This window comes from Bubalus kerabau, chromosome 10 (assembly GCF_029407905.1).
Source record: "Bubalus kerabau isolate K-KA32 ecotype Philippines breed swamp buffalo chromosome 10, PCC_UOA_SB_1v2, whole genome shotgun sequence".
In the NCBI taxonomy this organism is placed as follows: Eukaryota; Metazoa; Chordata; class Mammalia; order Artiodactyla; family Bovidae; genus Bubalus; species Bubalus kerabau.
Window position 1 is genome coordinate 70,409,080 of NC_073633.1, and position 13,976 is coordinate 70,423,055.

The following is a 13,976-nucleotide window of genomic DNA, read 5'->3' on the forward strand; positions in this document are numbered from 1 at the left end:
AGGAGTATGAAACTGCCTTTTCTAATTTTTAGTAAGACAAACATATTGATTCCAGCCCAGCTCACAGGAGGACTTAAAACACGTCCTGCTCAGCATTCCCTCATTGTCAGCACCAAGAAGGGAAGAAGGTGCCTGAACAGCAGCTCTGCCTGAAGCCGGCAGACAGCCTCTGCGAGGGACACATCAGTCATGTCTCTTCCTCATCAGATGGTTAACAAGGCTCCCTCCTCACAGCAAAGGGCTCCTTAACTCCAAATTCAGTTTGCACAGAGAAGAGGAAAGAATCAGACATAAACTATAAATTGAATCAAGTATCTTTATTTTTTAATTTAAATATAAAAAGTGAAGGATAAAAGCAGTAAAAATTACACTTTAAGTGAATAAATTACAAATTAAATCACTATATATTCTGATTTATAAAAGAGGAGGAGGCTGGAAGCAACACAAATTACTGTATGTGAGCAGCCCTTGACTCTGTGGGTACCACCCAAGGTCTCCAGTCAACTCCACCGCTAGTCTTGGCTGCAGACACCATCCAGGAACCAGAGCTGCTCTTTCCATCACACCAGGAGGAGCCTTCTTTGTCACTGGGGCACAGGGAGAACCCAAGTCTGTGCCTTCAGGCACCTCTTCTGCCAGGCTCCAAGCAGAAGGTTCAACCTGAGTTGTGTTCTTCATCTTCTTCTCTTGCAGGTTAATGGTGGTAAAATGAGGCAAAGGAACCGCCTAGAACTTGGGCACCTCCCCTTTCTGCAGCTGTTTTATTTTCTTCTCTTTCTGTAAGTGACTTTTTGAATCAAAAGAGAAAGGGCGTATTTCCACAGTTCTCCTCACAGGGATTTTGGGCTTAAAAGGTACTCCATAATGGGGCAATTGTTGAGCTCTGATCACCATTGGCTGCTCCTCATCCTCACCCTCTTGGGTGGGTTTTGGGGTTCTCTTCTTCTGAACAAAGGCAGGTGTCCTGGGGATGGTAAGTGGAATTTCTTTCTTATTGGGAAAACCCACAACACCTAACAGGGTAGGATAAGGGCAAGGCTTCGCATTAAAGTGTTTATCCTCCAATACCCTCTCTGCTTTTTCTCGCTGTTTGATTCTTTTCTCCATTTCAAAATCAAAGCCAATAGGCACAGTGGGTGGCTTCTCTGGCAGTTTCTTAGGGAAAATGCACCCACTATAAAGAATTCCAGAATCCAGTTTCTGTGCTTTAAATTTGCAGAGCCCTGCTTCTACAGGATTACATTTCTTGGATTTTGCATTTGTTTCCAACACTTCCACCACCTCTTGCCACATTTTTATTCTCTTCTCTGACTCTTGCTTCTCAGTACTTTTTAGGATCTTCTGTATATGGGAAGAAGAACCTGAAAAAGAAAAGATATGCATTTATGCATGGATTGAATTAAGTTCCTGTGAGGAGGAAAAGTTAAAATTTTAACCTCCTCCTGCCTCTGTAACTCAGCTTGCCCCTTGCAAAGTCTAGATCATGTAGGTCTCAGAAGGTGGGGACTCACAATACTAGGAACTGGAGCTTATCTCACTCACCCTTGTCCTGCTCTTTGCAATCCTCTTAGCCCCTGCAAACCCACAAACCTGCTTAATCATGCCTGTCCTATTGTGGTCTGGGCGCAGATTGGAAAAGAATTTCCAGACATGAGACAGAATGAGAGGGAAATAAAGTTTATTAGAGTGGGAGACGTTGTTAGAACAGTGGGCCAGCTCAAGGGAGAACCGACATTGAATGGGGGTCCTTAGTCCACTCTTATACCCAGGGTACAAGGGGTGGGATAGGGGTCTTGCGGGTCATTTGCTGATTGGATGAGGCACGTATACTGGGTGGGGGGAAGAGTAAGGCAAACACTTTCTCCCTATGGGGTAGGAGGGGAGACAGGTTATACTGTTCCATTAATAGTTACAACATGGGGGAGGGAAGGACGATAAGGGTCTGGTTTTCCATTCCTGCATTCCAAGACTCTCCTTGGTTATCTGCTCTTTCATTCTTGGGTCATCACATTCTTCTCTCTTTTTATTTTTAGGGCCAATTCTTTGGCCCCTTTTGATACCCTGCTCATATCTAACTGTCTACCTATTTCCCTTCTCAGGCATTTGGGAACCCAGTCTCAGGGGAAAGGGGGTAATGACCATACAGGCTTCGTCAGGCTGTAGAGGAGCATCATGGGGCTCTGGGTTCCCTTTGCCTGCTCTCTGTCAGGGTGTGTTTACAGAGGGAGATGAGTCCATGGAATGATAAGATGACTTGTTTCAGCATTGTCTAGGTGTTTGTTGGTCAGGGAAAATTCTTGTCAAACTATCACTTGGAGATTTGTTGTATTCTAGAAGAAACAAACTTACCAAGAAAGTTAAAGGGACATGGCCCAAAGATTAATAGAAGTAGAAAAGCTGCTGAGGAGCTAGCCAGGAGAATCAGGACTAGACATTGGTTTGTGACATTAGTGTTTCTCTAGGTATGAGAAGATGCAAGAATTTGGGCTCATAAAATCTTTACCTGAAGACATCTGACTATCTGAAGGCCGGTTCTTCTGGGTTTTTCCCAGAGCACAAAGTGCCTTATTTCTGATCTGCCCCCTGAACTCCTTTCAAGGGGGTGTTGAAGGTCAGCAGTTTGCAGTGGTCATGATGTAATTTTCGTAGAGGCAGCTGGCAAGTGCCAACTTCCAGTCAGCCGAGTCCCTTCATAGCCACATATTTGACCATGCTTTGGGGGCATTTCATGGCCATTTTCTCCTGTGGAGCTGGGAAGGTTCATTCCCAGGTCAAATCAGGCCACTCAGTGTGCTATTACTAGACCTGGCCTTGCAAGTGGCAAACGTCTCTGGACCATACTTGTCTTACTAGCTTCTTGGTCCAGGAAAATATCCTCTCTCGTTGGTTCTTCTCATATCTAGAGTTACATTATTGCAATCATTGATCTCATATGGAACTGCATATCAGCATTTTATCACAGGCTCAGTCACACATTTAGTAACATAAGAAACAATCTTCTGAAACAAGTTACACAGAAAATAATATAGCTATCAGTTATTAGTAAGGTCATAAGTAAGAACTGCAAGTCAAGAACTTTCATTAGGTAGAGCCCAATATACCCCAGAAAAGGCAATGGCACCCCACTCCAGTACTCTTGCCTGGAAAATCCCATGGATGGAGGAGCCTGGTGGGCTGCAGTCCGTGGGGTCGCTAAGAGTCGGACGTGACTGAGCGACTTCACTTTCACTTTTCACTTTCATGCATTGGAGAAGGAAATGGCAACCCATTCCAGTGTTCTTGACTGGAGAATCCCAGGGATGGGGGAGCCTGGTGGGCTGCCGTCTATGGGGTCGCACAGAGTCGGACACGACTGAAGCGACTTAGCAGCAGCAGCAGCCCCAGGTTGTATTGGGACCAGGCCTTTCGCAGGGTCAAAATTTTCCAGTTTCTGAGAATATAGCCAAGGGGTGAGTCTAAGAGAGGCTCCTGGGACATACCAGAACCCACTCAGCCTACCTGCCGTGGAATGGGTGTCCTGAGAGTCACCTGCTGACAGAGAGGTGTCCCTTTTGTTCCAGTGATCTCTCTGCGTGACTAATGGCACAAAAATGGTCCACTGTCCCAACAGTCACAGCTGACAGTGAGAGGTGACCACTGAGAACCGTGCGGTCACATGACGCAGGCAGAGAAAGACAGAGCTAAGACACCACGTGACCTGGGCAGAGAAAGACAGATTCCTGGGAGCAACCGGGTGACTCATCATTTGGCGATTCCCTGAAACGTGGAAGGCACTCTTGGGATGGCTCAGAGGCAATACCTAGGCTCTCATAAATCAATCCGAATAGAAAGGGAAAGAAGTGAAAATGACAGGGAAGAAGGCTGAGGAATACGCCTTACAATCCTATCGGGGAGGCCACCGCCAGGGGACAATGGTCTCTGCTTTGCTTCAACCACTATGTGCCTGACACAGTGCACGGCAGTTGTCTTGCTGGGGGCAGATGCCCTTGTGGCCTGATCCGTTCCGTGTCCCCCTTATCCTCACACGGGAGTCTTCATGTGGCAGGTGCCCTAATGGCTTTTAAGTGCCTGACCTGTGCCCACACAATGTTGGTCGGCCTAGTGCTCAGTTGGAAAGAAGACATAGGAGAGACCCTCACCCACTCGGGCGGCAGCTACTGGGGCGCAGTGAGCAGTGGGGCCTTTAGGACACACCAGAGGGTAACCCCGGCCAGAGTTCCTCAGTTGCTTCCACAGCACTTGCCTGTTCGCAGAGGGTCCGTATGAAAAAGGAGAAGTGAGGAGGAGGGGGGAAGAGATCCCAAGGTCCCCGTATGGGCCACCAAAAATGTCGTGGTCCAGGCTCAGGTTGGAAAAGAATTTCCAGACATGAGACAGAATGAGAGGGAAATAAAGTTTATTAGAGTGGGAGATGTTGTTAGAACAGTGGGCCAGCTCAAGGGATAACCAACATTGAATGGGGGGGGGGGGGGGGGGTGGGTCCTTAGTCTACTTTTATACCCAGGGTACAAGGGGTGGGATAGGGATCTTGCGGGTCATTTGCTGATTGGATGAGGCACGTATACTGGGTGGAGGGAAGAGTAAGGCAAATACCTCCTCCCTATGGGGTAGGAGGGGAGACAGGTTATACTGTTCCATTAATACAGTTACAACATGGGGGAGGGAAGGACGATAAGCGTCTAGTTTTTCCATTCCTGCATTCCAAGACCCTCCTTGGTTATCTGCTCTTTCGTCCTTGGGTCACCACATGTTCGTGTATAAAAACTCTGTAACACCCTCCCCACCCTCGCCCCCGCTTTGTTCTGGGGCTCAGAGCTTGGAGTGTTAACTCCTCTGGGCCCGCCAGCGTAATAAACCTGAGTTCTCCAACTCTCCCAGTGTGGTGCTTGGTTTCTCGAGTATGGCTTCTACAACACCTGTACACCTTATACAAACACAACTTTGGAAATCAACTCTATTCCAATATAAGATCAAAACGAAATTGCATAGAAAGAAAAAGAAAAAGAAAGGGGCATGAAAAAATGCTGCCACCTTGTGGTCATTTTCCATAACAACAACCTCAAAATCTGCTGATCTGAACTGAACTGCGCTTATGGGCACTTAATATTCAGAAGGTCCGTGGTGAGTAAACAACACCAGCCTTCAAGGAATGTTCTAGGAGTTTTCGTCAAAACACAGGGCAGACGTTCAAGAGTCAACTGCAAGATGTTTCACTCATACTCTTTAAAAAAAAAATCATAGGAAATGTTGTCAACCTTGCTAAATAACAGAGAAATCCAAATCAAAATTACAATGAGGTATCACCTTAGGCCTGGCGTGCTGCGGTTCATGGGGTCGCAAAGAGTCGGACACGACTGAGCGATTGATCTGGTCTGATCTGATCACCTTACACCGGTCAGAATGGCCATTGTCAAACACTCTACAAAGAACCAGGGCTGAGAAGGCATGGAGAAATGAGAACCCTCCTCCATCGATGCTGGAAAGTCGATTGGGAACAGCCCCTATGGAGACAGTGTGTGTGCGTGCTGAGTCACTTCAGTCGTGTCCGACTTTTCTCGACCCTGTGGGCTGTAGCCTGCCAGGCTCCTCTGTCCATGGGATTCTCCAGGCAAGAACACTGGAGTGGGCTGCCATGCCCTCCTCCAGGGGATCTTCCCCACCCAGGGACTGAACCCGAGTCTCTTATGTTTCCTGTGTTGGCAGGTGGATTCTTTACCACTAGTGCCACCTGGGAAGCCCATGGAGACGGTATGGAGGTTCCTTAAACAATGAAAATGGGAACAAAATTACAATATTCCTGTCGACTTTAAAAAATACTCACAACCTAAAAGTTGAGAGCTATGTTTTATTTGGTGGGAATTTTTAGGACTTCAAGCCCAGGAGACACCATCTCAACTAACCCTGAGAGAACTGCTCCCAGGAGGTGAAGGGAGGAGCCAGGTTACAAAGAACTTTGTAACAAAGGGCAGGTAGTCTGAATATCAAAAGGTTATTGTTAAAGAAAACCAGAAATCCTGAGTCAAGGAATTCAGTGCTTTTCTGTGTAAAGGAAGATGCTAGAGTCCTGGCTCACTGAAATCATTCCTTTCATATGCACCTCACCTATCTGGGGCCAGCATTCTGTCTTCACATCTTGAGCCTCCTTTCCTCAGAGCTTACTGTAGGGAGTGTCTGCAGTCTGATGGCTGCTCAGTTCAGTCACTCAGTAGTGTTTCTTTGTGACCCCATGGACTGCAGCAGGCCAGTCTTCCCTGTCCATCACCAACTCCCCGAGCTTACTCAAACTCCTGTCCGTCAAGTTGGTGATGCCTTCCAGCCATCTCATCCTCTGTCATCCCCTTCTCCTCCCACCTTCAACCTTTCCCAACATCAGGGTCTTTTCTAATGAGACAGTTCTTTGTATCAGGTGGCCAAAGTATTGGAGCTTCAGCTTCAGCATCAGTCCTTCCAATGAATATTCAGGACTAATTTCCTTTAGGATGGACAGGTTTGATCTCCTTGCAGTCCAAGGAGATCTCAGAGTCTTCTCCAGCACCACAGTTCAAAAGCATCAATTCTTCGGCACTCAGCTTTCTTTATAGTCCAACTCTCACATCCATGCATGACTACTGGAAAAACCATAGCCTTGACTAGGCAGACCTTTGTTGGCAAAGTAATGTCTCTGCTTTTCAATATGCTGTCTGGGTTGGGCATAGCTTTTCTTCCAAGGAGCAAGCGTCTTTTAATTTCATGGCTGCAATCACCATCTGCAGTGATTCTGGAGCCCCCAAAAATAAAGTCTGTCACTATTTCTGTTGTTTCCCTATCTATTTGCGATGGAGTGATGGGACTGGAAACAATGATCTTAGTTTTCTGAATGTTGAGTTTTAAGCCAACTTTTTCACTCTCCTCTTTCACTTTCATCAAGAGGCTCTTTAGTGCTGCTAAGAGAGCAGATATTCTCCTTCCTGAGTTCCCTGAGGGCTCACTGGCTCACACTGGAGGTCAGCAATTGCTGATGACTATGATATCCTTTTTTACTGACACAGCAGGAAACAGTCCATTTCTCACCCCCTAACATCATACACAAATATAAACTCTGAATAATTTAAAGATCTCAATGTAAGGATGGACACTCTAAAACCCTTAAGGAAAATATAGGCAGAAAATGCTTTGTTGTAAATCACAGCAAGTTCTTTTTGGATCCATATCTTGGAGTAACAAAAAATAAAATTAAAATAGGCCAAAGGGATGTAATTAACCTTAGCAGCATTTTCACAACAAAGGAAACCCTAAATGAAAGAAAAAGACAACTTTCAGAATAGGAAAAAATATTTCAAAGCAAAGACTCCCACAAAGAATTCATATCCAAAACACAGACAGTTCGAGCAGCTCAATAGCAAAAATAAAACAAAAATACCCAATAGGAAATGGGCCAAAGATCTCAATGGACAGTTCATGAAGAAGACATACACATGGCCATTAAGTACTTGAAAAGATGCTCAGTATCACTAATGGTTATGTTGTAGCCACGTGTTCCAGGAAACAAACTCACTCGGAAGGACAATGCAGATAGTGGAGTGCAGTTTATTACACTGGCCGGCCCAAGGCAGAGTCTCCTCTTAGCCAAGGACTCCGACCAGTTTTTGTGAAAACCTTTAAGTGTACATGCTCAAACCCACCTCCCCAAATTCTCTGAAACTAGTCTGAACAAAGGAAAAGAAAGATACAATCAAAGTAAACCCATGATTTGTATGCCTTAAGCCTAGGTAGTTAATAGTGGACAATTATCATTAGGCCTGTGGTCATACCCCAATAAGCATAATAGAATTTATGATTCTATTTGGTTACACAGATAATTAGGGTATTCTTTTAGGCTATGGAGAGTCTAGGTACAAGCCCTGGGGCTCTACCATCCGGGGGCTCTGGTTTTCCAGTTGGTATGTCGTTTCCATAGATACTGGGCATATAGCTCAAAGTCCACAGTCCAGCCCAAGATGGAGTCCTGCTTTCAAGATGGAGCCTGTTCTGTTTCCTCCTTCAGTTAGAGGAAGGCAAATCAAAAGTCCAATGAGCTATCACCTCACACCAGTCAGAATGGCTATCTCAGAGACTCTCCAACAATTCATGTTGCAGAGGATGCAGAGAAAAGGGAACTCCCCTGAACTCTTGGTGGGAATGTAAATCGGTACATCCATTAGGAGGCAAAGAGTATGAAGTTTCTTTTAAAAAACTAAACACAGACGTACCATATGATCCAGAAGTCCCACACCTGGGTGTAGATATGGAGAAAACCAGTATTTGAAAAGACGCCTGCAGCCCTATGATCACAGCTGCACTAGGTACCATAAACAAGACACGGCAGCAATCTAAGTGCAGAACACAGATGAACGGATAAAGAAGATAGGGAACCTAGACGTAATACACCATTGTTCAGCCATTAAAAAGGATCAGACAATGACATTTCCAGCCACAGGAAGGAAAGCAGAGGTGATCATTCTAAGTGAAGTAGGGGAGACAGGGCAAGACAAGAATTATATGGTATTATTTCTAGGTGGAAGCTAAAAATGGAGACAGACAAACTTCTTTACCAAAGAGAAACGGCCTCATGGACTTATGGTTCCTAAGAAGAAACTTTTGGTTCCCAAGGAGGAACAGAGGAGGGCAGGGAGAAATGAGCTGGCTCAGACTAACAAACGCACTATTCTTTATAAAAATCATCCACAAGGACTCACTGCATAGCACAAGGAACCCTCCTCAATACTCTGTAATAACTTAAATGGGAAGAGAACCAGAAAAAGAACATATATATGTCTAGGTATACATGAATCAAGTACCTGGAAAGACATCCCCCCTCACTCATTACTGTGCTAGGTTGCTCAGTCATGTCCAACTCTTTGCAACCCCATGGACTATAGCCTGCTAGTCTCCTCTGTCCTTGGAGTTTTCCAGGAAAGAATACTGGAATGGGTTGCCATTTCCTTCTCCAGGGGATCTTCCCGACTCAGGGATCGAACCTGCATCACTCACATCTCCTGCACTGCAGGCAGACTTTTTACTGCTGAGCCATACCAGGGAAGACCTGCTGATTATTAAATCAATGCTAATCAAATCTACAGTGAGGAATCCCCTCCCACAGGTCAGAATGGCCATCATCAGAAAGATCTCCAAAGAATAAATGCTGCAGAGGACGTAGAGAAAATGGAATCCTCCTACACTCTGAGTGGGGATGCACAAGGGTGCAGCCATGATGGAAAACAGCATGGAGGTTTCTGAAAAAAGTGAACAGAGGGGCCATGGGATCCAGCAACCCCACTTCTGGGCTCAGATCTGGACAATATCACAATATGAAATGATGCGTGCACCCCTGTTTTCAGGGAAGCACTATTAAAATAGCAAGACATAGAGTCCACCAAAATGTCCAGCAACAGGAACATGAAGACTGAGTGGTCCTTCTATACACTAGACTACTCCTCAGGCTTTGGGGGTGGAATAAGGACCAGCAGCTGGTTGGAAGAAGGGAGACCAGTCCTGAGGGCAGAGGGTTCCCCAAAGTCTGTGGACCCCAGTGCCCTGATGGGCTTCATCCCCAGTGGGGACATGGGCAGGGCCTGATCCCCTTTGATGAAGACATAGCAGCCCTGGGCTCAGAAGTCTCCAGATGGTGTCTCAAACTCTGACACCCTGTTTTACAAAGGAACATGAAAATACAGCTGAGTTCCTGAGGGCCAGTCCTTCTGGTTCTGAGTTACTTCCAAAAGACCACCAACACCTGCATGGGGTCAACTGTGACCCATATGACCCTTCCTGGCCTTTCCTCTTCCTCCCAGTGATGATTCCAGTGACATTTCCAGCCTGGACCCCTCTCCCAGGCCAGATACATATATCTATCCACTGCCTCCCTATCTCACCCTGGGGGCTAGCAGGCCCCTTGGAAGACTGCAATCCTGCTGCTCCCCACGCCCAGAAGGCAACCCCATCTTCCCCCACTGCTGAGCCTGGACACCTGATGTAACTGAGCAGGAGCCAATGGGGTCTTCCCAGAACAGACCCCGTCCCGTATCCTCTGCTGTAGCTCCTCTCTGAAGTATGGAGATAACAGTAACTGATACATACTCCCTGAGTTGTTTTACACATGCTAAACCCCCCACCCATGGAAGAGGTAAACTTGACGAGCATGGACACGTAACCCCCAGAGTTTCCAGTGCCTGAGAATTTATGAGATTAGCCACCTATTACCTCACCAACCAGAGAACAGTGCACCAGCAGATCACATGCTCTGTGACCCCCTCCCTCCTGTGGCCTGTACAATTGCTTTGCTGAAACCCTTCAGGGAGTTCGGGGTTTAGAGCACAAGCCACCCGTCCTCTTTGTATTGGTACTTTCATAACTATCGCTTCACTTTCCTTCACCACAACCTGGCGTCAGTAGACTGGCTTTATTGAGCTCAGGTGTGTGGACCCAAGTTTGGTTCAATAACACGGGGGCCTCCCAGGCTCCCACTTCCTGGTCCCCCAGTGACTGTCAGCGCCTCCTCCAGAGCCCACGGCCAGTCCCCACACTACTTCTCCTCTACCCCTAGTCCAGTAGTTACTGGCTACATCATGGTATTGATGATGACATCCAGAAGAGCCAGCTTTGCAAGGTAGACATTTCCAGACTTGACACTGGGCCCCTTTCCATGGGTAGGATGGAGTGACTGTTCTCATGGGCCCCAAGGTGGAAGAGCTCACCTTCTGATGAAGCCAGGCCTTGATCCTTTCCAGGTGATTCCATGGTCCTCATTCTCCCCAGACCCCCACCCACATGGGTGCTGTCTGTGCTGGTCTGTATGGGACCCTGGTCATCTCCTAAAATGAGCATGATTTTATACACAGATAATGGGCTTCCCTGGTGGCTCAGATGGTAAAGAAACTGCCTGCAATGCAGGAGACCTGGGTTTGATCCCTGGGTTGGGAAGATCCCCTGGAAAAGGAAAAGGTTACCCACTCTAGTATTCTGGCCTGGAGAATTCCATGGACAGAGGAATCTGGCAGGCTATAGCCCATGGGGTTGCAAAGAGTCAGGCACAACTAAGGGATTTTCACTTTCAGTGGGTTGAATGGTGGCCCCAAAAGATGTTTCCCCCCAGAACATGTGAACAAGACCGTATCTGGGAAAAGGGTCTTTAAAGATACATTGAAAGATGTTGAGGTGAGGTCATCTTGTTCCTAAAAGAAGGGAGACACAGACACAGAGGACAAGCTGCATGAAGATAAGGCTGAGATGGGAGGGAGGTGGCTGCAAGCCCTGAAGCCCCAGAAACTGGAAAAAGCAGGAAGGACCCCCTCCTGGAGTCCCTGGAGGGCCACACCACCTTGATCTCAGACATCTGATCTGCAGGACTGGGGGAGGATGAACTCCTGTTGTTTAAACCACCCAGCTTATGGTCATTTGTTAGAGAAGCCACAGAGCAGCCACACAGATCCTGCTCTGTAGGATCCTAGAAGTGTGGGTCTCACTAAAGGCGGATGGAAGACAGATTATAGAACCCTTGGAGCCAGTACTGGGCTGTCAGAAATGCTAAAGCAGTGGCCGGACCCCAGAATGTTAAGGGGTCAAATCTGAAGCCCATCCCTTGGGTACAGACTGCACATGCCTCCTCAGGTTCTTACACCTGTATACATGGTGTAGTGTCTCAGTCCTGACTGAGCACATTTAACGTCACTGTTCATATTACTAATTAAGAACCCACCAGTTACACAGGTGAAAATCCAGTTAAAATACTTGCTACACTGATGATCCATTCTGAAGATGGTCAGGGGTGGGGGACTTACATGCTACCAGCAGCCCTTCCATCCTCTCCACCCCCTTACCCTGCCTCCATACCCTCCGCCCCGAAGGAGCATCTTCAGTGGGAAGTTGGGGAACCACAAAGAGGCATCGCTAAGTAAACCTTAGCTGAGCCCCAGGCTAGCTGCTCCTGAACCTCATCCACCCATCCCAGGTAAAATTCCTGAATACGCACAAAGACCTCACAGGCTGGAGGAAAGTGCTTGGAGCCACCCCAGCGACAGCACGCTTGCCAAGTTGGCTCTTGCGGGCCAGGCGGGATGGTCCTGCCCCAGGGGGCTCTTCTGGAAGCTTTCTGTTTCCCTACAGGAGTTAGCCCTCCAGTCCTGGCTCCCACTGCCTTTTCTCTTGCTTACTCACCCTCGTCACCCACCTGGGGAGACTTCCAACAGCAGGTACAGGTGACACACCTCTTCCTTACCTGGTCTAGAAAAGACCTGATCACAAAGAGCAACCCACAAGGCCCTCTTGCCAGTCCAGATCCACACATCCAACAGAGTATGGCGCAGAATACAGCTGCAGGCACTTTTACACCCACTTACAGAGACCTCAACCCAGGCACACCTGGGAAGGGCTGGCCAGCCGAGTCAGGTCAGCCAATCCTCCACCATCAGGGACTCACAGTTGCAGAAAATGGGCCTTGGTGTGCCCTCCAGGTGCAAGGAACAGATTGTGGGTCCTGAGGGTCAGGATGGACATGGGGCTGGAGCTCTGGCTTGTTTTCTAATCGTTTCATCTGGCCCATGAGTGGGAGGTAATTTCAAGAAGACCTCCTAGTGAGAGGATCTAGGAGTCAGGGAGAGGAGGGGTGGTGTGTGGAGACAATGCCCGAGTGCCTGGGTACAGTGGCAGTCTCTGGAAGACTCGGTGGAGGGAGGCTGCATAGTGAAGCCCAGGATCCCTGACCTGTCCAGGAGCAGGGATCAGGTTAGTTCAGGTCCTGCTCTGAGGGGGCTCAGGGTCAGACTTGACCAACAGGTGCCCTGGGGGTGCTCTACAACTAGGCCTCTGTACACAGTTCCTGGGTGCTGAGCCCTGTGGGGTACCTGCCCAGGTGAGCCCCATATCCTTGGAGGAACCTGCCCACCAGAACGCTGTGCTCCTGGGAGGGGTGTGTGAACGAGTACCCTCTCTGTGCAGCAGGCAGAGTAGCTTAGCGATTCCCCCGTGGGCAGCACTGGGATGAGATGAGAACCAGGACACACAGGGCCCACCCTGGGCCCACCCAGAGTGAAGAGGTCAGGAGGTAGGCGCTGGCCGCTGTGCTGCTTGTGGGAGGCCCCACAGGCACCTGTTGGTTCTTGCACCTGACATCATGGAGGCCTCCCCAGGACAGAGCAGACAGCCTGTCCCGGTCAGGGGGAGCTTCTGGCGACCCTGCAGGGGATGTGAGAGGGAAGGACCAGGCCGTGGGGAGTGAGCGCCCAGGCAGAGCCATGGGGCTCGGAGCCCAAGGGGGCCTTTCTGTTCTGAGCTGGGAGAGGACGAGCGGTGGTGAGTGTGATCCAGGAAAGAGGCCCTGGTGACATGAGACTGAATCCTCCTCAGAATGACAAGCCTTCCGGATGATCCCAGAAACAGGACTGTGAGATAAGAGTCCTGGTAAAAGAAGGTGAATGAGTCCCCCTAAGAGCAGGCTCTGTGAGCTGCTCCAGAGCAGGTGAAGCGGGCAAAAGTGAACATGCTGTGAATGGGCAGTCATCCTGGGTGGTGAGCGGGCACAGACCCCACTCCATGGCCACACATTTGTCCTTCTGGGTGGGTCACTTGGCTTCCCGGAGCCTCAGCCTCTCAGCCTGCTTGTGGGGTGATGATTGCACGGACTAGTCATTTGCTCAGAACAGGGCAGAAAGGGGTCTCATGGAAATTCCACAGAACACCATCAATGTGGGACTCATGGGCCCTGTTTCCTGCAGGTCTGTCTTCAGGATCTGGAGAACAAACACGAGCAGACTTGTAGCAGGGCCTGGGATGGGCTCGGTTTGGGTGGTTGGTGGAGTGACCGCTCTTGTCCCCAGGCCCTATCAGCATTAGCCCTTCAGGCTGTGGGTCGGGGAGCCCATGGGGTGCGGGTCCAGCTGTGCCCACCAGGGAGGCCTGGAGGACTTGGCAAGGAAGCACTACTGTGGCCATCCCCTGTGCAGAAGCTTCCAACCCAGGGTCCA

At 48.6% G+C, this 13,976-nt stretch overlaps 1 protein-coding gene across 5 annotated transcripts; it reads right to left on the bottom strand.

Moving 5' to 3' along the window:
* Nucleotides 1-302: 302 nt before the first annotated feature.
* LOC129620616 (targeting protein for Xklp2-like) lies at nt 303-12,735 on the bottom strand. 5 transcript variants are annotated; one of them, XR_008698602.1, is made up of 2 exons: nt 12,233-12,735; nt 303-1,361 (listed from the first exon to the last, which is right to left on the bottom strand). XR_008698602.1 is itself a non-coding variant. In XM_055536409.1 (2 exons), the coding sequence occupies exons 1-2, from the start codon at nt 12,299-12,301 to the stop codon at nt 727-729; spliced, it is 765 nt and encodes a 254-aa protein (XP_055392384.1). In that variant the 5' UTR covers nt 12,302-12,316; the 3' UTR covers nt 303-726. The 5 variants fall into 5 exon arrangements, 2 of the variants coding, with proteins under 2 accessions (XP_055392384.1, XP_055392385.1); XR_008698603.1 differs by having other exon boundaries at nt 12,185-12,735; XR_008698604.1 differs by lacking the exon at nt 12,233-12,735 and adding an exon at nt 11,987-12,161.
* Nucleotides 12,736-13,976: the final 1,241 nt, after the last annotated feature.

What these genes read in the sequence shown, in the direction of transcription:
- LOC129620616 (XM_055536409.1), bottom strand. Translation starts at nt 12,301, where the DNA reads ATGTGTGGATCTGGACTGGCAAGAGGGCCTTGTGGGTTGCTCTTTGTG. An exon ending in TCCCCAGGTGGGTGACGAGG is followed by an intron (nt 1,362 to 12,171) that starts GTGAGTAAGCAA and finishes TTTCTTTTTCAG; the next exon opens with GTTCTTCTTCCCATATACAG.